The sequence below is a fragment of the Aspergillus wentii genome (assembly GCF_001890725.1).
Source record: "Aspergillus wentii DTO 134E9 unplaced genomic scaffold ASPWEscaffold_4, whole genome shotgun sequence".
Classification (NCBI taxonomy): domain Eukaryota; kingdom Fungi; phylum Ascomycota; class Eurotiomycetes; order Eurotiales; family Aspergillaceae; genus Aspergillus; species Aspergillus wentii.
This window is the reverse complement of record NW_024467835.1, coordinates 3,492,738-3,515,606: the sequence shown is the minus strand read 5'-3', so window position 1 is coordinate 3,515,606 and position 22,869 is coordinate 3,492,738. Positions and strand designations below refer to the sequence as shown.

The window sequence follows — 22,869 nt, the reverse complement described above, 5'->3', positions numbered from 1 at the left end:
ATGAAACGTTATTAACTGGGATCGGCAGTCAATATGCCTCCTCCGCATTCCTATGATTGTAGAATTGTCGATTGATTTAGATGTACTGAGCAATTGATAGATATAGTATAGATATATACTATATATATAATTCTCTCTTCTTGAGTGATCTTGATCATTCAGATCAGAATATGGAGATGGCAGTTCGTCATGAGATCCACTCCTCGTCATCGGTGGATATCGGATATTCCGACTAAGAATTCATCACGGAATTCCCGGACATAATTTAAGACTCTATATAGTGTCTACTTCTTCTAGAACTCTAGATAGGATCCCTTAATCAACTGTAGGAAAATGATGCTCCCCATTCTCCTCACCTCCCTGCTGGGCCTCACCTCCGCCCTCACCCTGGACGATCTGTATCTCAACAACGCCCCCTCGTCGCCCCGTCCCTATGTCATCCCGCATTATGCCGACACGCACGCCGTCACCGTCGGCAGCCAGCTCTACCGCTTCACCGTGACCGGTCCCTCGTCCGACTATGCCTTTACGCTCATGGGCACCAACGCCCCCGGCAGCAACGCGCTGGGTGTCCTCCCGCACATCCACCAGAAGCACTACGAGAACTTTTACAACCTCAAGGGCCGCTTCCAGCTGTGGGCGCAAAAGGACGACGGCGAGCAGAAGGGCCGCCTCTTGACGCAGGGCGACTATGGCTCTGTCCCGCGTAACACCACGCATACCTTTCAGATTCTCGATCCGGATACCGAGATGGTTGGCGTGATTTTCCCCGGTGGATTCGAGTATGTCTCCCATCTCACATCTATACAACATAAACTAACGAGATAGGGACCTCTTCTACGCCCTCGGCACCAATTGGACCTCCTCCACCAACACCCCCTACAACCCCGCCTCCACCAACGACTCGTCCTCCGGCGGCTCTTCGTCCAGCGTCATCTCCAGCCTCCAAAAGTTCGACGTCTACGCCCAGCTCGACTTCAACCCCCGCCGCGACTTCACCAACGGCTCCGCCCCGTCAAGCACCTGGCACACCGAGTCCAGCGCCCTCGGCACCCCCGGGGAACCCTACTTCATCGCCAACAACTACGGGCCCAAGTACCTCAACTCGGCGCACGGGTACCAGATTGTGCAGCCGCTGGTTGCGCCCGCGCAGGCGCAGGACGTCAACTTCACCATCTCCACGATCTCGATCAACCGGGTGCGCAAGGGGGCGACTCCGCCGGTGTGGACGCCTGAGGGGGCCGCTGCGTTCGAGGTCGTCGAGGGCTTGTTGAGCATTAAGATTGGGGAGTATCCCGAGGCGAAGTTGACGACGGGGGATGTGGCGTTTATTCCCAAGGGGACCGAGTTTCAGTATTGGAGTGAGGTTGCGTTGACCAAGGTGTTGTTTGTCAGTGCGGGGAAGAAGGGCGTTGATCAGCAGTTGATTAATGCTGGGAAGAAGTGGGAGTATCCTGCCTTCCCCCGTTACTGATTGTATATATATATATATATAAAGGGGGTGGGATATCTCATAGGCCGGTATAAATATATCAGATCTGCATTAACTTCAGCCACCCGATATCTTTAAATAGGCTTTGAGAACCATAATGTATAAATATCATAACTCTAACTTGCGCATTTGCTTTTATCAATGATGCAATTCAAGGCTGAGGCTTATCTCATATCCTGTAACACGCTGTATATCACGTGTATTTGTATCTTGTGGACAAATAACATCCCTCGCTTATAATACACTAGTCCTAGTCCAGCTAGACCGATACCTGTATGACATGGCACAGCATCCCTGCTGTCAGGAACAGGGTTTTGATTAAGGGGAACACACTCAGTTGACCAACTCAGTAAGATGTTTATTTTTCTATCTTGACTCTGGTAATTGCTTCACCTTGCGTTGAAGAGGTGGAAGGGGAATGTATATCACAGTAGAATGGTAGACGATGCCAGCACATGCATGCGTAAACCAAAAGTAATAATAGTAGGGGAATGCCGGTCGCACTCGACTTCACCCTTCCTCCAACTCTCTCTTCACCTCACCTCACCTTATCCCATAGTAACCATACCCAACTCATCCTCATCCTCATCAAAATGGCCCTCCAACTCCAACCCGCCACGGTCGACGACCTCGACAACATCACCGACCTCTGGTACCGCTGCTTCAACGACCCCAACTTCCTCGCCATGATCCCCGACACCCCCGCCGTGCGCCAATGGTGGCATGATGCCAACCGCCACGACCTGCTGCACAAGCCCTCGGCGTACTACTGGAAGGTCGTCGATCCCGCCAATAACAACCACCTGGTTGCGTACGCGAAATGGGATCTGTCGCCGGCGCATGAACGGGGCCCTCGTTTCCCACCTTGGCATGGGGAGATGGACAAGGCCAAGTGTGATGCCTATTTTATTGAGGGGCTGGAGAAGGAACGCAAGAGGTTGTTTGGGGAGAAGAAGAATTACTGTATGTTTCTGTCATTGCATTGTGGAGTGGGGGATGGGGGGGGGCTAATTGGTAATAGATCTGGACATGTTGGCTACGGATCCTGCGTATCGTCGTCGAGGCGCGGGTGGGATGCTGGTGCAATGGGGATGCGAAGTGGCCGATCGCGATGGGATGCCCGTCTACATCGACGCCACGCAGGAGGGGAAGCTGCTGTACAGCCGGTTCGGCTTTGAGGATCGCAGCGGCCCTGGCTGTGCGGAGCGAGGGACCTTTCCGGTGGTGAGAGAGCCAGAAAGAAACTGAACATGCATGGACATCCCGTGTAGATATAAAATGCCTGAATGAGAGGAAGAAAAGACTCCTGGGAGCACTCCGTATTGCCCGTAGACTGAAGATTGAGACAGCCAACCACAGCGCGAGAATATGTCAACGCCAAGGGCGAATCTCCGAGGTTTGGCCAGGGGCATTTGCTGCACTGAAACAGGTCACCCAGCACGGGATGCCCTCGCCAGCGCTGATTTGTGATTTGCAGGGAGTGATTGCATCAAGCCGGTGTAACCAGGGCGATCATCCTGTCGTGGATAGAGCAAGAGGGAATAACTGCCAGCTAGTGGATGCGACGAATCCTCCGCCGCCAAGCCAGGGTGGAGAGGAAAGACTCTCCACCGCTCCAGACCGGCGCCATTACCAAGCAGCGCAAACAACAGCATTCCAGACTATCGCCAGTGCCCGAATGCTGTCTGATGCTAATCAAACGGCCAAGAATGGACGCTCCCGTCGTCCAATCGAAAACAAATATCAACCACCCCCAGTCGCCCAATCGGGCCACCGCTTCATCTCAGCGCGACACTGACTAAATCGCCTGGTCGGTTTGCTGCGTGGGTATTGGGTTCAGTAATCTGTATCACAAAGTCCCCACGTTCTAGCCCTGCTGCTTCAATAAGCAGCCCTTCATAGTTAATCATCATGGCTCATGCCTCACAGCCTTTTGCCCGCCGCTCTTGGTTCCTGCGTCCCCTAGTCTAGTCATGCACGAACCCTGTCCGGCTTATCCTTCGATCTGCATGCCCCCATTTTTTGCCCTCGCCATATATAAATAACCCGATGCCCTTGTTATGTCGTCCCCTCTCCTTCTTCTTTTGTCCACCATCATACAGCCCTTGAATGCGTCCTGTCAAGATGCGTTCCCTTTTGATTCCCAGCCTCATTGGCATCGCCAGTGCCGCCTGCCCTTACATGACCGGTGAACTTCACTCGCGCGATGCCACCAACGATGCTGCCGCCGACACGGAAGACTTCCTCTCCCACTACTACCTCAACGACACCGACTCCTACCTCACCACTGATGTCGGTGGTCCCATCGCCGACCAAAACAGTTTGAGCGTTGGAGAGCGTGGTCCTACTCTGCTCGAGGACTTCATCTTCCGTCAGAAGATTCAGCGATTTGACCATGAGCGGGTATGTTGCACACTTGATACTCCTGCCAGAAAACATTGATACTGATCGCAAAAGGTCCCCGAACGTGCTGTCCACGCCCGTGGTACCGGTGCTCACGGTGTCTTCACCTCGTATGGCGATTTCTCCAACATCACCGCCGCTTCCTTCCTCCGAGGCAAGGGCAAGGAGACCCCCATGTTCGTTCGCTTTTCCACCGTCGCTGGTAGCCGCGGCAGTTCCGACCTGGCTCGCGATGTTCACGGCTTCTCCACCCGTTTCTATACCGATGAGGGCAACTTTGGTAGGTCAAACACATCCGGTTGGGAGAAGGCTGGGCTAACAATGCAGACATTGTCGGAAACAACATCCCCGTCTTCTTCATCCAGGATGCCATCCTCTTCCCCGACCTGATCCACGCCGTCAAGCCCCGTGGCGACAACGAAATCCCTCAAGCTGCTACTGCCCACGACTCCGCCTGGGACTTCTTCAGCCAGCAGCCCAGCTCCCTGCACACTCTCTTCTGGGCCATGGCCGGACACGGTATCCCCCGTTCCTTCAGACACGTCGATGGATTCGGTGTCCACACCTACCGTTTCGTGACCGACAAGGGAGCCACCAAGCTCGTCAAGTTCCACTGGAAATCCCTGCAGGGTAAGGCCAGTTTGGTCTGGGAGGAGGCCCAGCAGGTCTCGGGCAAGAACCCAGACTTTATCCGCCAGGATCTGTTCGAGTCTATCGAGGCCGGCCGTTTCCCCGAGTGGGAGGTATGTTCGTTCCCTACTCCTCGTCATCCAGCTACTCACAATATCAGCTCGGTGTCCAAATCATGGACGAAGAAGACCAGCTTCGCTTCGGCTTCGATCTCCTCGATCCCACCAAGATTGTCCCCGAGGAATTAGTCCCCATCACCCCCTTGGGTAAGATGCAGCTCAACCGTAACCCGCGCAACTACTTTGCCGAGACTGAACAAGTCATGGTATGCTCTTCTCCACCACTCTCATCCTGTCAATACTAACACTCGTTTCAGTTCCAACCCGGCCACATCGTCCGCGGTGTCGACTTCACCGATGACCCTCTGCTCCAGGGCCGTCTCTTCTCTTACCTCGACACCCAGTTGAACCGTCACGGCGGTCCCAACTTCGAGCAGCTCCCCATTAACCAGCCCCGTGTGCCCATCCACAACAACAACCGCGATGGTGCCGGTCAGATGTTCATCCCCCTCAACCGCGACGCTTACACCCCTGGTCCCAACGCTGTCAACGAGGGCGCCCCCAAGCAGGCCAACCAGACCGCTGGCAAGGGCTTCTTCACCGCCCCTAACCGCCAGCCCAGCGGCAAGCTTCTGCGCACCGTCAGCCCCAGCTTCAATGATGTCTGGTCGCAGCCCCGTCTGTTCTACAACTCGCTCGTCCCCGCCGAGAAGCAGTTCCTTATTGACGCCATGCGTTTCGAGAACTCCAATGTTAAGAGTTCTGTCGTCAAGAACAATGTCATCATCCAGCTCAACCGCGTCGACAACGATCTCGCCCGCCGCGTTGCTCGCGCTATCGGCGTCGAGGAGCCCCACCCTGACCCTACTTACTACCACAACAACAAGACTATCAACGTCGGTTCCTTTGGCGCCAAGCTCGCCAAGCTTGATGGTCTCAAGATCGGATATCTCGCATCGGTCGACAACAAGACCTCCATCAACGATGCCACTTCTCTGCGCAACAGTCTCTCCAAGGAAGGTGTCGACGTCGTTGTCGTCGCTGAGCGCTTGGCTGACGGCGTTGACCAAACCTACTCCGGCTCCGACGCCATCCAGTTCGATGCCGTCATCGTCGCCAGTGGCGCTGAGGGTCTCTTCTCCTACTCTACCTTCACCTCGCCTGCCAACTCCACCGCTGCCTCGACCCTTTTCCCTGCCGGTCGTCCTCAGCAGATCCTTGTGGATGGCTTCCGTTTCGGTAAGCCGATCGGTGCACTAGGCGGTGCCGCCTCTGTTCTTACCCGTGCTGGCATCTCTTCTTCCCGCACTGGTGTCTATGTTGCCAAGTCTGTCGGTGAGTCCTTTATCAACGGTGTCAAGGAGGGTCTCCAAACCTTCAAGTTCCTGGACCGTTTTGCTCTGGACCAATAAGCTGCCTAAGGGGAAATGTCTTTCTTTTGTTTCCCCATCCTTTCTAGATCTTGTTAAAGATGACTAGTCAGGGTGTACTCATGTTCATGTTCATGTTCATGTATTATTTGAAATCAAAATTTATAGGTCGTCGGCCTATCAGTATTAGCTTGCATATAACTCCTAATGAAGTATGAAATAATCAACACTTACCTTAAGAACCATGACCACATTAGTAGCTTTTTTTTTTTTTTTTTTTTCCTACGATCAGCCAAATAGGCACATGCCACTGCGCGTAGGGATTACCAAAACCAATCATGGCGAAATGATATAACAATATCCATTAAGCGTTGCTTCATAAGACCTGTCGAGCAGGCTAACGAGTCAAACTAATAGGTAAAGATAGAATCAACCAAAGGATAAAGAAAAGAAACCATAGAGTACATCAAAAATCAAACCCCATGCCTTTTTGCTGCCAATTCAGCTAGACGCCATCTATCCTGGGGTGTTTTTAGTTTTTTAGTTTGGAATGATAAATTTCCGGCGTCTGGTAACATTGTCAGACATCAGAGCCGCGTCTTTTAATTGAAGCTTTCTCTTGGTGCTTCCATTTTCGCTTTGTCCAGATGACTGAGGTTGTTCGAGGATAGCCCATTCGGCGACAGTGGCGCCTACAGCATTCTCCTCGCCTTCGAGTGCCTGGTTGCCGTAAATAAGCAGAGTCGCATAACGTGTAACCCGGACAGGCTCATGAAGTTCCGTTCTGGTAGTATTGCCAGTAGGAATAACCACCTTATCGAGGTTGGTATTTTGGTCATACGGGCTGGATTGCGTTATGTTTTTCATGCTGCTAACGACAATGTAATTGGAGTTATTTTCAGACATGAGAGTCAAGGCTGGGTCCTCAATGAGATTGTCATGGAATATGATCGTTGCATTGACCGGCGGTGACTGCGCCCAATCAAAGTAAAATCCAACGGCCTTCTTGTTGATCTCAGAATCGGCAAAGGAGACGGTCACAGAGCTCAGGTTCGCAGAAGAGGGCTGCCATTTCGTCGAGGTTGCGCCGTCCACGGCAGAAATCGGAAATTGGCCTGGTTCGTATTCACTAGGCGAGTACACTGGACGGCACTGTACCAGGTTACCAGGGATGGTGTTTTTTGATCCAATTTGGCGGTTGCGAACAGTCAATGCACCCTTGACTGGAAGTTTGTAAACAGTTGTGTTGGACTCAGTGCCGACATGCACAGGGATTGACACGTTTGCAAACCGCAAGTCCGCAGTATCGAGGCTAGGAACATTGGCAGCCCGACGGATGGTGGTGTGCGTATAGTTGGAGCTAGCTGACATGGGCCATCCTCGCCAGTAAAATGTTCGATAAGTGATATGGGGGATTTGCGGTGGTAAATTGGGATTAATGTGAATAACATCATCAGGAAGTAGTCGCAGTCCGAGGTATCCAAACAGAACGACTTGATTGGCCCCTCCACTCCCGGTTAGGAAGGGGTATGCTGGGTGTGTGCCCCCGTTGCTACTATAATCATCTACCATCTGTTCAGATAATTGGAAAAATGGTGCTCGTGCATATGGCTCATAGGAGTACTGTTGATACGTGTAAGCAGAGCAACCGGATTCGGAAACATCGTTGGCGACGATTGAGAAAATGGCCCATGTCATGCCTGGGCCGTCGGAAGATTGTTTGTTGGCATACTGTTTTAACGCTTATCGTCAGCACTTTTCACTGAGGTATAGTAATAGTTAGGTGTAATTGAAACTCACGTAGTCCAGGTCATTTAGTGAGTTCTGGGCTGTGTAGTTGCTGCTGTAATCCAGGGGGTATGTGTTGAGCACCACGTCGGCTTGCTTGACTACGGTGCTTCCGTTCATAGTGGTGAACTCGAGGGTGATATCACTTTCCCGAAGCAAAAGAATATTTTCGGCCATTTCAGTCCATGTCTCATTGGTCTCGATGCCGAACTGCTTGCGGAATGAGTTTGCATATGTCAGCGTCTGAGCGATCAACGGCATCGTGAAACCACCCGCATCAACGTGGTTTGCGTATTCATCCTAGGCACAATAGATATTAGCTTAATGTAAATACCAAAAGATAGTAAGTGACGGACGTACAGGGTCAGTCATATTTCTCAGGGTCCAGGAGGATCCATTACGCTCAAGCAAATTCGAATAAAGAGTTGCAATCGAGTCATAAACTGGCAAATGCTTGTCATGGAAATACTGCGTATCGCCACTGGCAACCCACTGGTTGATCGTTGACAGTCCAATATCCCCGTTCAGGTGATATTCATAGTCCCAACATGGACCGGTAGCTGTGCAGTTGCCAAACCGGCCACTGGTCCAAGGATAGGCGGCGGCCGAAGGAGAAAAGTTGGTCTCGTTTCTTGAGCTGGCGAAGGCAGCCTCAATATTTTTCATTGCCTGGGCATATTGAGCCACACGATAATTCGTGAACCGCTGAGAAGCCTCGGGGTGCGAAGCAACGAGGCCAGGTTGCATCCAGATATCCGCATCCCAAAATACTTGGCCAGCGTAAGAATCGGATGTGAGGCCACCGACTGATAAACTGTCAACATTAACGGGGGCCCCGGAAACCGCATTTGCAGCATTCTTGCCCACTGTGTTCTGCAGGAGATAGTATGTATTGGCAACAGCGATTATGGCCGAGTCAACAATGTGACTGTCGGCTGGCAAGACTCCAGTCTCTGGGTTGGCAAATTTGTCAACCGAGTTATCTGTCATAATGCTTGCCCACTCAGAAATATGTGACTGAAGGGACTGGGTATAGCCACGGGTCATTCCAGCAGACACAGCCCTTTTGGCGGTTTTTCGAGGGTTTGCAAAAGCATCTGTAGAGGCAGCACCAACGAACTTGGTGATACGAAGCTTTTCATTGGCCGAGAACTTGACATTGACTGACTGGGCAATGGTCGATTCATTCGAATTAACGTACGGCTTATCCGAAACAATTTTGCGAGATGACAGATCAACGTTTTCCGACCCGGTCAAATTGGCATAAACATAGGCCGTGACATTCGAAATTCCCCAGGGTCGAATAGAAGAAAAGATCGCCCCATCATCTTGTCCTGATTGCACGAAATCGGTACGGACAGCTGAGTAGCCATCAATGAGGTTGACAATCGAGGCATTGGCATTCGAAGAGGGCACAATTTCCAGGTCAACCACGGCCTGGTTGATGTTCAATTTGTGGGCAAAAAGCCGGTAAGCAATGTCATATGATCCCTTGTCGCCTTCGGGAACCCATTTGTATGACCAGGACAGCACGCCAGCTTTAAAGTCATATGTGGACTGAAAATTAGTGATTGTTTTGCCGTCAACCGTTGAATCGAGGTATGTACCATCCCCTAAATCGAGGATCAGTCCACTCCAGTGTGGGATACCGCTGATGACACTGTCGCCTCCATATTGGGACAACCAAGGAAAATTGCTACCATTTGTCGTAGGCTGACTGTCAAAAAATCCGGCAATTGTTGCGAAAGTTTGGCGCCTGGAAAACAAAGGCCAACCATTGATCACATCACCATTCACTGGATCATCAAGCTCGAAGAACGGTCCGACATTGGCAACATTAATTCCCAGGTATCCGTTGGCAATGGAGCCACGCGACTGGTAATGACCCTGGTCTAGACTCGTTGTAGTGAGCAGCCAATTGTCTTCGTCCCATGTAACTCCGGGAAATTTGGTCGTATACACGTTTTTGGAATCCGCATCTGCTGTAATCTTGCCATCACCTCCGTACTGCTTCAGGCTTCGAGCGATGCGGTTCTGACCGTTGGGGGAGCCATTAACTGCCGGAAACTGCAGAAGCAACGACAACAAGGTCCAGTCCAAAATCTGTCATCTTGTGAATTTTGTTTCGGGAAAATATAGCAGAAAGGGTAGATATCATAATGACTCACGTTTGACTTCATCTTCAAGCGTCTACCAATAGAAGATAGAAAGCACCGTAGTGATCTCCTAGCGTCGCCGTGTCCTGCCTTTGTCACGAGGGGGAACAAATATCCTTGGACAGGTATAAGACTCAGGTCAAATGGTGATATAGAACGGATCTCGTAGGGATTATAAATCAAGAGCCAAGGTAACGAAGATGGTGGAAAACTTTATTTAATTTCCACAACTCATGTCAAAGATGGAAAAGCAGTGCCGATCTATGTCTGTAGAAAAAATAGGCCCACAAAACAGCGGAATCCCCGCAACAAACTGCGAAAACGTCAAGTTCTGCGAGAGAGAAAAAGAAAGTACAGGGCCACTTAGGCAGCGCTCAGACTGGCCAGTGTCACCCAACGTCGTAAAGGGCCAAACCATGTGGAAACTGATGCAGGTTCTCCGGACTAAGTATGGATGCCTATGTCGTATTATTCTGCGGGGACGGCAAGCCCACAAACACGAGCCCACAATCCGGAGTCGGGACAGAGCGACAGGGCGTAGCACGGGACCTCGGAATGAACGCAGGACCGAGTATCTATCACTAATTGAATGAGTGGAATAATGTTAAATGTGGAACGGACACGGCAATCCGCGCATTGGCAGTAAAAGAAACCTGGGCCGATACACGGATTGACTTTCACGATGTCATTTAGGAGCTGGGTGGGACGCCTCTGTCATCATATCGCGGGGATTGTGGCTTAATCCTGGGGAGAGTTTTGCCCCCGCAATACGACCGATAAAAGCCCGTCGGGGGAAAGGAGAGGAAATGGCTTGGAGAGGCCCTGGTTAGTCTGAAGTCAGCAGGATTCTGAGGTGTTGATATCATGAGGGGAAATACAGCCGTGCGTTGCGAAAAATAATAATGGGCGCTAAGCCAAACAATTTAGGGCCAGAAAGAGGGAAGAGTTTTATGAAATGACCCTCATATGAATCGATTCACTTGGTTAATAAAAGAGCGGCTTTGACTTGAATATGAATGATGGTTTAAGGATGAAATGAAGGAAATTGAAGTGTGGGTGAGAGAAAAGAGAGAGAAGAGGGAAGGTCCAAAGCTGGGCCTCTTCTTGGTGGCACTGCGCGAATTGGCCGCAAGTGAATGAAAACAGCCATCCATTACTTTCTCGGTCTGATATGGCTGCCAGTCCTTCTTGGCTGTCTGGTCTATTCCACGTCTAGCTAGGTAGCCTTCAAGCTGTCATTGTGGGTAAATTCTCAATCTCATTTATAATTCAAGTCTAGAGAAGAAGATATTCATTGAATAACACTATAAAACTGATGGAAATTGCACATGAACATCTAGATCGTCATTGATTGACTTAGATATTACCTCGCCACCATTGCCTGTAATGAGGCTATGCTTCCCTTTTATGATATAGCAATCGACCGATTCTAGGTAATCTGCCTCTAGAATCAATTATAAGGCAGAAGGCCAAGTCAGTGGCCTCGATTGCCATGAAGCTTTTGGCGCAAAACTTTTATAGGAGTTTGGAGTCAACTTCGAAATCCATCCTTGATCATCAAGGTCAAACTCCCTGGCCAAGTACTACTCCGAGCTTCTGGAGGCCTGTAGCATTGACGAGACCGCAAATTGCACATGCCTATATGACTCTAGGCTGGCCTATTTTGCCTTGTGCTGCACATTCAGTTTAAATACTTGTCTCGATAGAGGAACGAACCACTTCCGAGTTCAGCAAGTATCCCCAAAAGAGCTCAGCCGCCATCCTCGTCACTATTTTCCTCTTCGTTGGCGTCATCGCTAGCAACCTGCGTGCTAGATCCAACGTCACTTCTGCGCTGGGTATTCATGCTTCTCCTCTTATTTTGCATGTGTCGCTCTGTCGAGGTAATCGCTCTCTCTCCAACAAATTTGTTCCCGGGCCAGTCAGCCTTGCAAACGGGGCACTTTTCTGCCTGCTGCACGCGAAAGAAGTTGCGAAGGCAATGGTCATGAAGTCGGCCATGGCAATCACGGTTACCGCAGCGTTGACCCTGTGGCACATGAATTAGAATACGCATTGTAATGTTATGCTCCATCGGACACTCCAGCTCTTACCACAGTAATTATATCCCTGCACGCAGCACAGAACTTGATCTTATTCGCCCTTTGCCCCTCATCATTCTCATCATTGTAGGTTGCAACCAACCATCCACGCAATTCCATCAAGCCCCGCGGGCTCAAGCTGTAAAACCCTTTGCGGCTCTTCTCAAACCATCCTTCATCCACAAGCTGGCTCATCACCATCTCTGCCTGTGACATACTCAGCGACTGCGCTGCCCCGCCTTGGCTTTGCTGCGTCGCAGCACCGGATTCTCGACGATTGGCGTCACCAGCCTTGGCTAGCTGCATGGCTTGCATTCCGGTGATGACCATCCCTTCCGATATCCGGGTATTGTGCGTTTCGAACATTGCATCGAGTAGCCGCTTAACGAAAGCAATTTCATCTGCCGTGTGGATAGTCGCCAGTTGCATCAGCGCATCGCTAGTGGTGTTAACCAGCGCATACACTCGTTCGGGACCTCCATTGTTTGCGCCATCCTGTTGGTCTATCTGTGCCTGTCGCAAGGTACTCCTAATCTCTAGGTCGAAGGGAGAAATGGCGCTGTTTGCGGCGGCGATATAAGAGGCAAGATCATCTTCAGTAATATCTTCAGCGGATATGGGTTGGCCGTCTGTCGCTCAATTATTTTGATTAGCATACAGTCACCAAGCCTCAAGTGATTGCTTGTTATTAAGGAATAGAAAATACCTTGTGCAGAAAAAATGGCGGCTAGAACAGGCCTTGCTTCTTCGAAGGTCATGGTCGAGCGGGCCATGAAAGCTTGGAGAAATGCGCGATTGCTGTCATTATAGCCTCCCTCATCCATGCTGTTCGCCATCTTGCTATTAAACTCTCTTTCAAAGAATATGTTGATTACAAGCCCAAGAACGACCGTGATGCTGAGGTTTGTGGGGAAATGGGTTGGATAGAGTGACGCGATAAACGCGACCCGCGTCATTGGCTGCCAAGACCGAGACTTTAGATGGCAGCGAGTCGTTCTACTACTGTATGGAAATAATGTATGTGCATATTCCTTTAAAATAAAATCAGGGATAAGAAGATAATGAATTTTCTCATATTCGAAATAAATTTGCTCATCGCAACAGATACTACCGCTTCTGCTTATGCTGGACAAATGCAAGTCTGTAGAATTCACTGATCTCGCAAATTAAGGTAGCTTTGATATCATTACACAGAAAGAGACAGATGCTAGAGCTGGCAAAGCTGATGAATCTCCAAACCCGACCCTAGACGCCCCGTTGCGCAAAGGGAAGTGGAATCGGAGCATACACTGAGTCCATATTTTCCCCAACGCCAGGTTTGAAAACAAGAAAGACGAAAGCCACATAGACTTCTCCCTAGTATCTCCTTCTAGTCGGCTCCGGGCTTGGGCTGCGACTGACGCTTCGTGCATCTCTGCCCCTTTCCTTCAGCCACTTCTTGGTGCTCAAACGCATTTCCCGGTCAAGCTCAAAGCTGGGGTCTTTTCGGTGTATGAAGTTACAGAATCCGCCTCGAACACAGCCCTCGCCACTATTTAATCGACAACACGCTTCTCGAAAATCTGTCACGGGCGATAATTCGCAATATATAGGCCGCGCTGCATACCAGCGAGAATTCAGCGTGTCGCAGGCTGACTGTGCATCCTCTTCGTATTTAAATCGTGCGTAGACATTGCCAATAAGATCTGCATTGCAAATTTAGATATTAGCAGCTGTTCTTTGGGGACACCAACTTCATAAAACAGGTTTACTCACGGTCATTGTTGTTGTCACAGACAACCAATTCCTCCAATTCGCCATACTTGCACATCTCACACCAGACATCCTCGTAGAAGGCATCAAAATGGTTTTGCAGCTGGCTAGAGTTCATCTTGTTCTTGGGATCGTAGGCGGGATTTTGGTACATGTTCGGCATCAAAATGGTCTGAGAGTAAGATGGCTTGACATGTTTACGGGAGCATCGGTCGCCGTGCCTGCAGGCACCGATCTTGTAGTAGAAAGAACAGTTGACCTTGTCCTGTTCGGTACCGAAGATAGAGGCGAGATAGTTGGCCATGGTGTTTAGATGAGATCGCGCAGGACACTTATTGCTTCAACTAGATAGACCACGGGGAGAGCAGAATGAGGGTATTGTTGGATGAATTAGATGATGGCGACAGCGAAAAGGAGGGAGGCGCTGGCGGGAGGCGTTGGTGGAGGTTGAAAGGTTGAGAGGTTGGACGGACCAGAGCAACCGTCGAATATCATAAGCTGCCTGAAGATTCTGGAGAGCTCCATGGCGGCAATATCCACTAGCCGATTAAGGATTCATATGCCTGAGGCAAATATTTATGAATATCTGGGGATCGTATTACTCAGCAATGCACAAATAATGCATTGCCTTCTTATTTTTCTTCGTGCATCTAGTCTTTTGGGCTATTTCTCAATTACGATTCAATTCAACACCATAAGGACCCCAAAATCTCATCATTCCATTCTATATTCTATCAGATATTCTTTTTTCTATCACTTTTGTACATGGACCAAGACAAGCGTCGAATATAAACATATTGGAACTCAACTCAAACTCCCAGCCCAGTCACATCAGCAGAGGTCTGGGTTCCTTCAATCAACTCTGCCATGACCTTTCCGGTTCCTAGCGAGAGTGAGATTCCCCAAGGACCATGACCTGAGGCAACAAACACACCTCCCTTGCCATCGCCTTCTCCGGAACCCGTCTTCAAATTGTTCCCCAACAAACTATCTGCTACTCTTGAAACAAACGGTGTTCCACGAGTTGCAACAGGACGGAAACACAATCCTTCGCGTAGGATTTCCAAATCATCGATATTGGGGATTTCCTCGGTTGACTCTGAACTGCCTTCGGAAAGTTTGCCCATTAACCGGACAGCTACCGACTTCAACTTTTCCATTTCAGATGGGTCTTGAAGCTTAAAGGTCTCCTCTGCCTGGGTGGGGAGAGGCATATCCGTGCTGTTTAAACCCGCAATGTATATCTCGCCACCACGTCGAGAAAATAACTCTGGGCTAAATCCGCATGAAGACGGGTGGGTTGTGAAAACAGCATTGCTTCGGCCATTGTACTTCTCAAGCTCATCCTTCAGCGTATATCGTGGAGAGCGAACGACCAGCGAGTAGCCAGCCAGAGGGGACATAGAAATTGAGGTCTTGGAGGCTGGGAAAAGACCTTGGAATGTCTTCGGGGTCCAAGAGCCTGTGCAAACGACCAGATTTGTGCAGGGGATAATCGACTCCTGCTGACTGTTGAGGTTTACCACTTTGACTCCCTTGATAGTGTTGGTTGCTTCGTCCGTGACGAGAGATTTTGCCATGGCTGGATTGTGGAGTTTCACGCCACGGGATACCGAGACATCCATGAGATATGTACTCAGTTTCAATGGGTCACTGGACAGCTTCGTCAGTTTCATGACCCCTCCGCGATAACTTTATACTGATTCACGACTGACACTTGAGCAACTGTATCCTCCTCACTAATCTGCTCCATACCCATTCCTTCTTGCTTCGTCATCCAATCCGGCGGCTCACACATGGTTGCCTGACTGGATCCTGCGGCAGTCTCTGCCCTGCTTGTTCCCTTTCGCAACCAGTCATCCCCACGGGCGCCACCTTTTTTGTCTGCATCAGTAGTATTCATACTAAACGCTGCTCCTTTCATATAGCCCCATTTCTCCTCTCCCCCGTTTTCAACGGCAAGTTGGTGGTGTAAATCAAATGAAAGGGCACCAAGCGGGGCGAGGGAAGGGGCAAACCAATCCTTGGCCATGAAACCAGCAGCATAGCCAGATGCTGCGCTGAAAAGCTTGGATGAGGATTCGATGATATGAATGCCCTCCCCTGATCTTTTATCGGACAGGTAATATGCGATTGAGGACCCAATGATCCCTCCTCCGATGATCACGGTAGACATTTTATATACAGTAGCTCGAAGGCAATTGAATGTCTTCTACCTTAGCGTCAGTGGTAAGTATTGATATACAGGTAGTTGGCCTTACTCTGCAGGTAGAATTCTTCTAGCAAGACCGATGTTTCAATCACTGCCTATCACAAGACATTGGATGTGGTCAGTAGATGACATAAATACCTATACCTAGACAGTGGAGTAGATGGATGACAAGTCGCCAGATACTCGCAAACGTCGAAATTTCTAGATCCCAATTGCTTCAATTGACCAAAGAAGATTGAATCTTACTTCATTTCTGGCTTACTCCTCCGCAATTCGGCAAAGTCCAAAAATGTGGGGGTCTTTATGCCTACGCCCTGCCGATGACTTCCAGTTTCCCGGTTTGCCCGCCGGAATAGATATATTGCCACGCAGCCGATGCAATGATTTTTCCTAGGATTATCGCTCGGGGCCTCGGACTATTTCAACCTTATTTATCTAAAGCAATTGATGAATAAACTACAGGATTTTATACAAAGAATTTGTAGCACAAGGTCCCTCCCAGCAACTTTGCGCTTATCAGCATCTAACTCCGCCTCCCACAATCGCTGGATCTGGAAAAGATGACTCTCATGATACTGTTGAGAATACTTGAGAATTATAAAATTTTATGAAGCCGTAAATAATAAACATAACTGTCACCCTAATATGTGCAACATAAAATGCAGACAGGTAAACGCCAATTAGACTAAATCTCTCGCCAAACCCCCACATCCCCTCACCAAAGACGGGATTACATCACGTCAATTGCGAGCTCAATTCTTCATCGTTTGTTCTGGAGCCGAAACAACTCTTTCTCTCTCTATTTTCACGTCGAAGCTTCTTCAAATTTTATTTCTGATACCTCTTTGTGTTTTCTTTGTGTTACCAGGTTCGAAGACTACCTGCAACAATGACAGGCAAAACCATTATCGTCACCGGTGCTTCGAGAGGTAACATCCCACAAAGCGATCAATTTCCAGATTGTAGCCCATGAAACTAATGACAATAACACCTTTCTGTAGGCATCGGTCTTGCTGTCGCAAAATACCTCCTCACGGCACCTCAATCCCACAATGTCGTCGTCGTGGCCCGCAGCGTTGAACCCCTCCAGAAGCTCAAAGAGCAGTACAGCAAGCAGGTCGAAGTGCTCAATGGCGACCTTGCAGACTTCTCCCTCGCTCAGAAGGCAGTTGACCTCGCCCTCAAGTCCTTCGGCCAGCTTGATGGGATGGTCCTGAACCACGGAATCTTGGGACAAGTGGGCAAAGCTGCCCAGGCCGATCTGGAACAGTGGCAGCACGGTTACAGTGTCAATGTCTTCAGTTTGGTGGCTTTTGTATGCTTTGTCCTTTGGTGATGCGAACTTGAGCCAGGAATACTCATGCTAATGCTATTATAGGTCAAAGCAGGTCTCCCGGCCCTCCGTCAGACGAAGGGAAAAATCATCTTCACATCGTCGGGAGCTTCAGTGAGCGCCTACAGGGGTTGGGCTCTTTATGGATCGACCAAGGCGGCCATGAACCACCTCGCTCTGAGCTTGGGCGAGGAAGAGCCCGAGGTCACCAGTGTTTCCATTCGACCTGGGATGGTCGACACTGAGATGCAGCGCGAGCTGAGAGAGGACCATGCTACGACTCTGGAGCCTCAAGTCCACTCCAAATTTACTACGGTTCATAAAGACGGAAAACTTCTTAAGCCCGAACAGCCAGGACATGTCATTGCTAAGCTTGTGCTGGATGCCCCAAGCACACTATCTGGAAAATTTCTATCGTGAGTGCCCCACGGCCACAGCCCTATGTCTGAAGACACAACTGACGAGAAACAGCTGGAACGACAAGGATCTAGAGGCATTTCAGGCGTAGATGAATTTTCGAGTATCTAGAAACAGCATAATTAGTTTCGGCTGTTATAAATAGCAATAGACATTCGAGCGCGAAGCGTGTTTTGAAATCAGCCGAAAGATGAAAAGCAATACATGTAAACAGCATTAGGTGCAGAGCACCTTCAGCCTTAGCATGGAATGTACGGTGTTCATCATGTAAGAGGTTGCAATGGTTGAAAAAAAAGTAATATGCATACCTATATTCTAGCAGTATAGGTGAAACTCCTATTCAATAGGGACCAATTCCCAAGCAACAGAATAATCAATCCTTAAATGCGCCAGTATCTCCAATATACCAAGACCCAATGTCGTAGATTCCCACAGGCAAACATTACAAGCTAAAAATCTTCAAAGGCATTAGCACCAGATCAAACACACAAAAAGTGAGAAATCAAAAATGAATTGAAATTTTCTTCAGATAGTCCGTTTGGCTTGGACGGTGTACGTCACCATGGGTTGGTAATGATAGGGGCGACAACAATGTTCATCATGGTAAAGGAAAAGGAAATCAGGGAAGAATGTGCGACTCACCATTTACAATGTTAGTTTCAAGAGGCTCCCAGAAAATCTCCGACATAAGAAGATTTCGCCATTTTGGCATCTGGTTGTTGTGGGAAAAAGAACCCACGAGGCATGAAAGAGAAGAGAAGAAAGAAAAAGCCGTGAAAAAAAAGTTGGAGCAAGATAAAGAAAACTGAAGGCGGTATGTTTCTGCCCGTGCTATCGTAACAATTGTTCCGTTCCGATCGAGTCCCTCCGCGCTATGATTTCTTGCCTAGTTTACCTTATTTAATGCGACAAAAAGCTGTCGACCCCGCGCGAAACTACTGAAAGACACAATATCCTCCCGAGGACCTTTCACGACTAAATTGAGAGCATCCGTTGAGTAATCCGCCCAGTCATCGATCCATCATGTCCGATAGAGAGTTCAGTTGTAAGTCACACTCGTCGGGTTTATCTACTCAGTCTTGGCAATCCGCGCGATGCGATGCTGACATTAGTTACTTTACAGCGAACGACGACCTGTCGCTCCCTAAAGGTACGTGATGGAGGTTCCGCTCTTTGTGTTCCTTGGTCTATAATGTTTTGCTTATCTGCGGGTTATTCGACGCTAAACGCTTATGCCTGATGCCCTATTTCATATGCGCGTCCAGATGGTCTATGCATGCGCTTGTTTGTTCGAGTGCTAATTGTAATCATAGCGACGGTCCAGAAGATAATCACAGAAATCCTTCCTCCATCCTCCGGTCAAACATTTTCCAAAGATGCACGCGACTTACTCATGGAGTGCTGTGTCGAGTTCATCACCCTGATCTCCTCTGAAGCCAACGACATCAGCGAGAAGGAAGCCAAGAAGACGATTGCTTGCGAGCACGTGGAGAGGGCATTGCGGGATCTTGGGTTTGGGGATTACATTCCCGATGTACTTGCTGTTGCAGACGAACACAAGGAGCAGTTGAAGGTACGTGTTTTGGTGTTATACATCAACCTGTATGTTGTACTGAGTTTTTGCTAACACCATCCGGTTACAGTCACGAGAAAAGAAGCAAAGCAAGATGGAACAAAGTGGGTTGTCCGAGGAGGAGCTTCTGCGACAGCAACAAGAGCTGTTTCGCTCTGCGACGGAGAAGTACAACGCTGCGGAATAAGCACTGTCGGCTTTACACATGTGGGAATTTAATATGGATGGACTCGTGCTGGTCATAGAGGGAACGGACTTATGGAGTTTTGTATTTTCCGGGTCAGGAGAAGTATTGGAGTTTCAATGGTTACTTGGGTTTTCACTCATGGTTCAAAAATGGGATGGTAGGGCTTTTATTTTATTTTATTTTCGATTTGAGTATTCTTATTCCCTGGCGCATTATGATGTTTGGTCATTTTGGCGAATACACATCCATGAAGTCTCCATAGTAGAAGTAGAGGTTCGATATATATCCGATAGTTTTACGTACAGAGTAAGATGACCAAGACACAACCAACCGCTAACTGACTATTAATGAAGCATGTTTGCTCAGTACCACAATAATATAATCCAAAGCATCCTTTAAATTGTTTAGGTGTTAAGGATAAAGGTAGATTAGTGTATTAGTGTGTTTACTAGTCAATGGGGACTGTTCTCATGGGCTATCTATGTATCTGTTATCCAGAAAATTGCAATTCTACATTTCCCTTCCTATTAAGTTCATTCTCTTTCTATTTTATTTTATTTTTATTTTTATTTTTTTCTGATTATACTTCATTCAACATCCTAACATATATAAAAATTCTTAAGTTGCTGCTTCTGCTGTCACAGAATTCGCTGATGCTGCCCTGACGGCGCTTAACCCAACTGGGTTGCCCGCCAACCTCCCAGCGCGCGCAGAAGGTCGCAGCTGCAACTCCCGCGGAGCTTCGGCTGCCACTGCGACAGATTCCCAAGTCTCCCACCACGCTGGTTGCCCAGGATGCCGCCTTTCAGAGATGAGCACATTCTGGTACGTCCACTGATCGTTAATTCACATTACCCATTTTGCTCACCTCCCTCAACCACCGCCCCTCTCCGTGAGCCACCCTACTAATGCTGCCCTTTGTCAGATAATTGCGCCAGGTTCGCAGGTGACCCTGGCGCAGCTCGGTCTGCCCGAGTCGTTTACGCCAGCTCGATTTCGTTTTCCCACGCGAATGTTCCCCGCAGAAAAGGAGGGGGAATATGAACCGTATAAAATCCGCGAGCGGCGACACGAGGTCAAAGCCAGTAATGGTAACGACGCGCCTAAAGAGGATGTTGAAATGAAGGATTCGGAGTCCGCGCAGCCTGGAACGACAAACACGGAGACAGCCAACAACGCCGAAAAGCCTGAAGGCGAGGTTAAGAATGAATCCGCAGAAGGACAAGAGGGCAATGAGGAATCGAAACAAGAGACAGTGGAGGAAATCTTCTACGAAGAGGATGTTACGTCTGATGAAGGGGCAATTTGCCCAATGGAAAATGGACGTATCGTCGATTGGCCTTGCTTCTTTGCCCATCTCACACACATCTATAATACCCTGAGCCCGCCCTTCCACACACCGATCATGCTTATCGCGGAGCCAGTCTGGTCTGCTCGGGATCGAGAGGCGATCACCCAGTTCGTCTTTGAAAAATTCAAAGCACCCGCTTTTTGCCTTATGGATTCTGCCCTTGCAATCTGTTATGGGTATGGAACTGCTACCGCCACGGTTGTCGATCTCGGAAAGGGCAAGGTGGACGTGACCGCAGTGACCGACTTCATGGTGAACGAGCATGGCAGAGGTATCGCTTTGGAAGGTTGTGGTGGTGATTATATGACAGATCGGCTGGTGGAACTTTTGGGATCGAAGGGATTCACGAGAGAAATGTGCGAGCAACTTAAGAGAAGCAACATCACAGAGATTCTGCCCGCTGGGACGCCACTCCCAGGAGCAGCGGCAACTGCACGACAAGGTGCTAACCCCGCAGCTGCAGCATCCACAGGTGCACAAGATGGATCAGCTCCAGGCGAGTCCATTCCACGTGGGCCAGGGGATGGAACCCAGACTGGACCAGAGGGGGGAAATGGCGAAGACGAAGACGAGGGCGTACTGGATGTAGCAGCCATTGTTAGCGGCAACACCAGCGAGTTCCTGGCCAGCAGAGAGAAGGATAAAGCAACCACCAAGAAAGGATCGGTAGACCAAACCGGGAAACCTATTCGCCTTCCCAACTCTAAGAGGGAAAAGGCCTCATACCAACTTGAGGAATTCGCGCGGCTAGAGCCAGAGAAAAATGCTTCCCCTGGTCCCGAACGCTACGTTCGTCAGAAACGCGACATTGAAGTGGGTGTCGAGCGTTTCCTCTCCGCAACCCCCAGGCAGAAGACCCTGGGCCGTTTGTCAGGCGGTATCCTCGAAGACATTGCTGCTCAAATTCATCATACCATCCTTGCTGTCCCCGATGCGACGAAGCGAAGCGAACTTTGGGACTCTTTGATTATTGTCGGTAACGGCAGCAAAATAAAAGGTTAGTTTGTCCATTCCCCAATTCCTCAGAATGTTTGTCTAATATCCATAGGTTTTACACAATCCTTGCTCGCTACCATCACACAAAAATATGTCCTTTCCCCTTCTGCTAGCATTTTCACATCCGAAATCCCCTCCAATTTCTCTACCCCTCTCCCCACAGGAGGAAGCAACACCCCGACACCTGTTGGTCAATCTGGGCTCATGCAAACTCCCACTGGTCCTGGGGTGAATCCTCTGCTAGTCGCTGCTACTCATGCTAATAACCCGGCGGCCCCTAATATGCCCCCGGGAACACCGGTCATTGATCCCGCCGCTACGGCGCATTATCGCTCTACCGGTCACTCCCAGACTCCAAACTCAGTTAAGACCCTGAGGCCTCCAGAATATTTCTCTGAATGGAAAGAGCAGTCCAACAGCAATGCCCCTGGTGCCAGTGGTAACGGGGGTAATGCGGGCGGTGCTGGCGGTGCTGGTGCACCGGGCTCAGCAGGCACCGGCCATGGCATGGAAGAAGCAGTTTTCCTCGGGGCCCAGGTTGCCTCCAAGGTCATTTTCATTCTTGATCAGGGTCTCAGCAAAGGCTTCATGAGCCGTGTTGAGTATAACGAGAATGGCCCATCGGCAATTCATGAATATATCCTGTGATTGCTTTTAATAGAAATGGTTAAAATTGCTTGCTCTGTTTTGGCGATCTTATGGAAGACGGGGTTTACGACTACTTAGGGATGAAACTTGACTTTTGACCTGTGCTATTTCAATGTCGTTTCTTGGACTGTTTTTGCGCTACATTTGAAAACTACTATATTTCCTACGTTATTTCTTTCTGGCGCTGGTTTACTGTCTGAATGCGATGTCGGTCCCTTCCCTTTTAAAAAGAGCAAAAAGGCACTTCTGTCTGGGACACAGATAAGATGGGGCGTCCAGTTAATTTCTTTCTATCACTCGACAAGCCAGAAAAATGATACGGGACATATCTTGAACAAAGAGCCTACATGTTTGACATCGAGGACCAAATAACTCAGGAAGGCGTAATTTGTAACATATCACGTGATGCTATATTATGTAA

At 49.2% G+C, this 22,869-nt stretch overlaps 10 protein-coding genes across 10 annotated transcripts; 6 read left to right on the top strand and 4 right to left on the bottom strand.

Moving 5' to 3' along the window:
* Positions 1 to 333: 333 nt before the first annotated feature.
* On the top strand, positions 334 to 1,474 carry ASPWEDRAFT_172775 (uncharacterized protein; the record flags this gene model as incomplete). Its single annotated transcript, XM_040830973.1, has 2 exons — positions 334 to 782; positions 829 to 1,474. The coding sequence occupies 2 exons, from the start codon at positions 334 to 336 to the stop codon at positions 1,472 to 1,474; spliced, it is 1,095 nt and encodes a 364-aa protein (XP_040689668.1).
* A 698-nt stretch (positions 1,475 to 2,172) lies between these two features.
* Positions 2,173 to 2,932, top strand: ASPWEDRAFT_41219 (GNAT family N-acetyltransferase). The gene is made up of 2 exons (XM_040835505.1): positions 2,173 to 2,455; positions 2,514 to 2,932. The coding sequence occupies exons 1-2, from the start codon at positions 2,179 to 2,181 to the stop codon at positions 2,738 to 2,740; spliced, it is 504 nt and encodes a 167-aa protein (XP_040689667.1). The 5' UTR covers positions 2,173 to 2,178; the 3' UTR covers positions 2,741 to 2,932.
* A 406-nt stretch (positions 2,933 to 3,338) lies between these two features.
* cat1 (catalase catB) lies at positions 3,339 to 6,200 on the top strand. The gene is made up of 5 exons (XM_040835503.1): positions 3,339 to 3,895; positions 3,950 to 4,175; positions 4,223 to 4,638; positions 4,686 to 4,850; positions 4,902 to 6,200. The coding sequence occupies exons 1-5, from the start codon at positions 3,617 to 3,619 to the stop codon at positions 5,994 to 5,996; spliced, it is 2,181 nt and encodes a 726-aa protein (XP_040689666.1). The 5' UTR covers positions 3,339 to 3,616; the 3' UTR covers positions 5,997 to 6,200.
* A 294-nt stretch (positions 6,201 to 6,494) lies between these two features.
* treA (alpha,alpha-trehalase treA) lies at positions 6,495 to 9,922 on the bottom strand (the record flags this gene model as incomplete). The annotated part of the gene is made up of 4 exons (XM_040833156.1): positions 6,495 to 7,685; positions 7,755 to 8,042; positions 8,103 to 9,845; positions 9,911 to 9,922. The coding sequence occupies 4 exons, from the start codon at positions 9,920 to 9,922 to the stop codon at positions 6,495 to 6,497; spliced, it is 3,234 nt and encodes a 1,077-aa protein (XP_040689665.1).
* Positions 9,923 to 11,648: 1,726 nt separating this feature from the next.
* ASPWEDRAFT_172770 (uncharacterized protein) lies at positions 11,649 to 12,815 on the bottom strand (the record flags this gene model as incomplete). The annotated part of the gene is made up of 3 exons (XM_040830972.1): positions 11,649 to 11,927; positions 11,992 to 12,608; positions 12,686 to 12,815. The coding sequence occupies 3 exons, from the start codon at positions 12,813 to 12,815 to the stop codon at positions 11,649 to 11,651; spliced, it is 1,026 nt and encodes a 341-aa protein (XP_040689664.1).
* A 410-nt stretch (positions 12,816 to 13,225) lies between these two features.
* ASPWEDRAFT_41211 (zinc finger CCCH domain-containing RNA-binding protein) lies at positions 13,226 to 14,207 on the bottom strand. The gene is made up of 2 exons (XM_040835502.1): positions 13,735 to 14,207; positions 13,226 to 13,664 (listed from the first exon to the last, which is right to left on the bottom strand). The coding sequence occupies exons 1-2, from the start codon at positions 14,033 to 14,035 to the stop codon at positions 13,336 to 13,338; spliced, it is 630 nt and encodes a 209-aa protein (XP_040689663.1). The 5' UTR covers positions 14,036 to 14,207; the 3' UTR covers positions 13,226 to 13,335.
* Positions 14,208 to 14,429: 222 nt separating this feature from the next.
* Positions 14,430 to 16,252, bottom strand: ASPWEDRAFT_183959 (NAD(P)/FAD-dependent oxidoreductase). Its single transcript, XM_040832005.1, has 3 exons — positions 15,993 to 16,252; positions 15,447 to 15,943; positions 14,430 to 15,384 (listed from the first exon to the last, which is right to left on the bottom strand). The coding sequence occupies exons 2-3, from the start codon at positions 15,905 to 15,907 to the stop codon at positions 14,541 to 14,543; spliced, it is 1,305 nt and encodes a 434-aa protein (XP_040689662.1). The 5' UTR covers positions 15,908 to 15,943; positions 15,993 to 16,252; the 3' UTR covers positions 14,430 to 14,540.
* Positions 16,253 to 16,443: 191 nt separating this feature from the next.
* On the top strand, positions 16,444 to 17,835 carry ASPWEDRAFT_41209 (SDR family oxidoreductase). Its single transcript, XM_040835501.1, has 4 exons — positions 16,444 to 16,872; positions 16,945 to 17,258; positions 17,322 to 17,692; positions 17,748 to 17,835. The coding sequence occupies exons 1-4, from the start codon at positions 16,833 to 16,835 to the stop codon at positions 17,782 to 17,784; spliced, it is 762 nt and encodes a 253-aa protein (XP_040689661.1). The 5' UTR covers positions 16,444 to 16,832; the 3' UTR covers positions 17,785 to 17,835.
* A 760-nt stretch (positions 17,836 to 18,595) lies between these two features.
* Positions 18,596 to 19,822, top strand: nctB (negative cofactor 2 transcription regulator complex subunit NCB2). Its single transcript, XM_040835500.1, has 4 exons — positions 18,596 to 18,738; positions 18,817 to 18,843; positions 19,007 to 19,266; positions 19,337 to 19,822. The coding sequence occupies exons 1-4, from the start codon at positions 18,717 to 18,719 to the stop codon at positions 19,451 to 19,453; spliced, it is 426 nt and encodes a 141-aa protein (XP_040689660.1). The 5' UTR covers positions 18,596 to 18,716; the 3' UTR covers positions 19,454 to 19,822.
* A 426-nt stretch (positions 19,823 to 20,248) lies between these two features.
* On the top strand, positions 20,249 to 22,448 carry ASPWEDRAFT_172765 (putative chromatin remodeling complex subunit (Arp9); the record flags this gene model as incomplete). The annotated part of the gene is made up of 3 exons (XM_040830971.1): positions 20,249 to 20,278; positions 20,379 to 21,801; positions 21,853 to 22,448. The coding sequence occupies 3 exons, from the start codon at positions 20,249 to 20,251 to the stop codon at positions 22,446 to 22,448; spliced, it is 2,049 nt and encodes a 682-aa protein (XP_040689659.1).
* Positions 22,449 to 22,869: the final 421 nt, after the last annotated feature.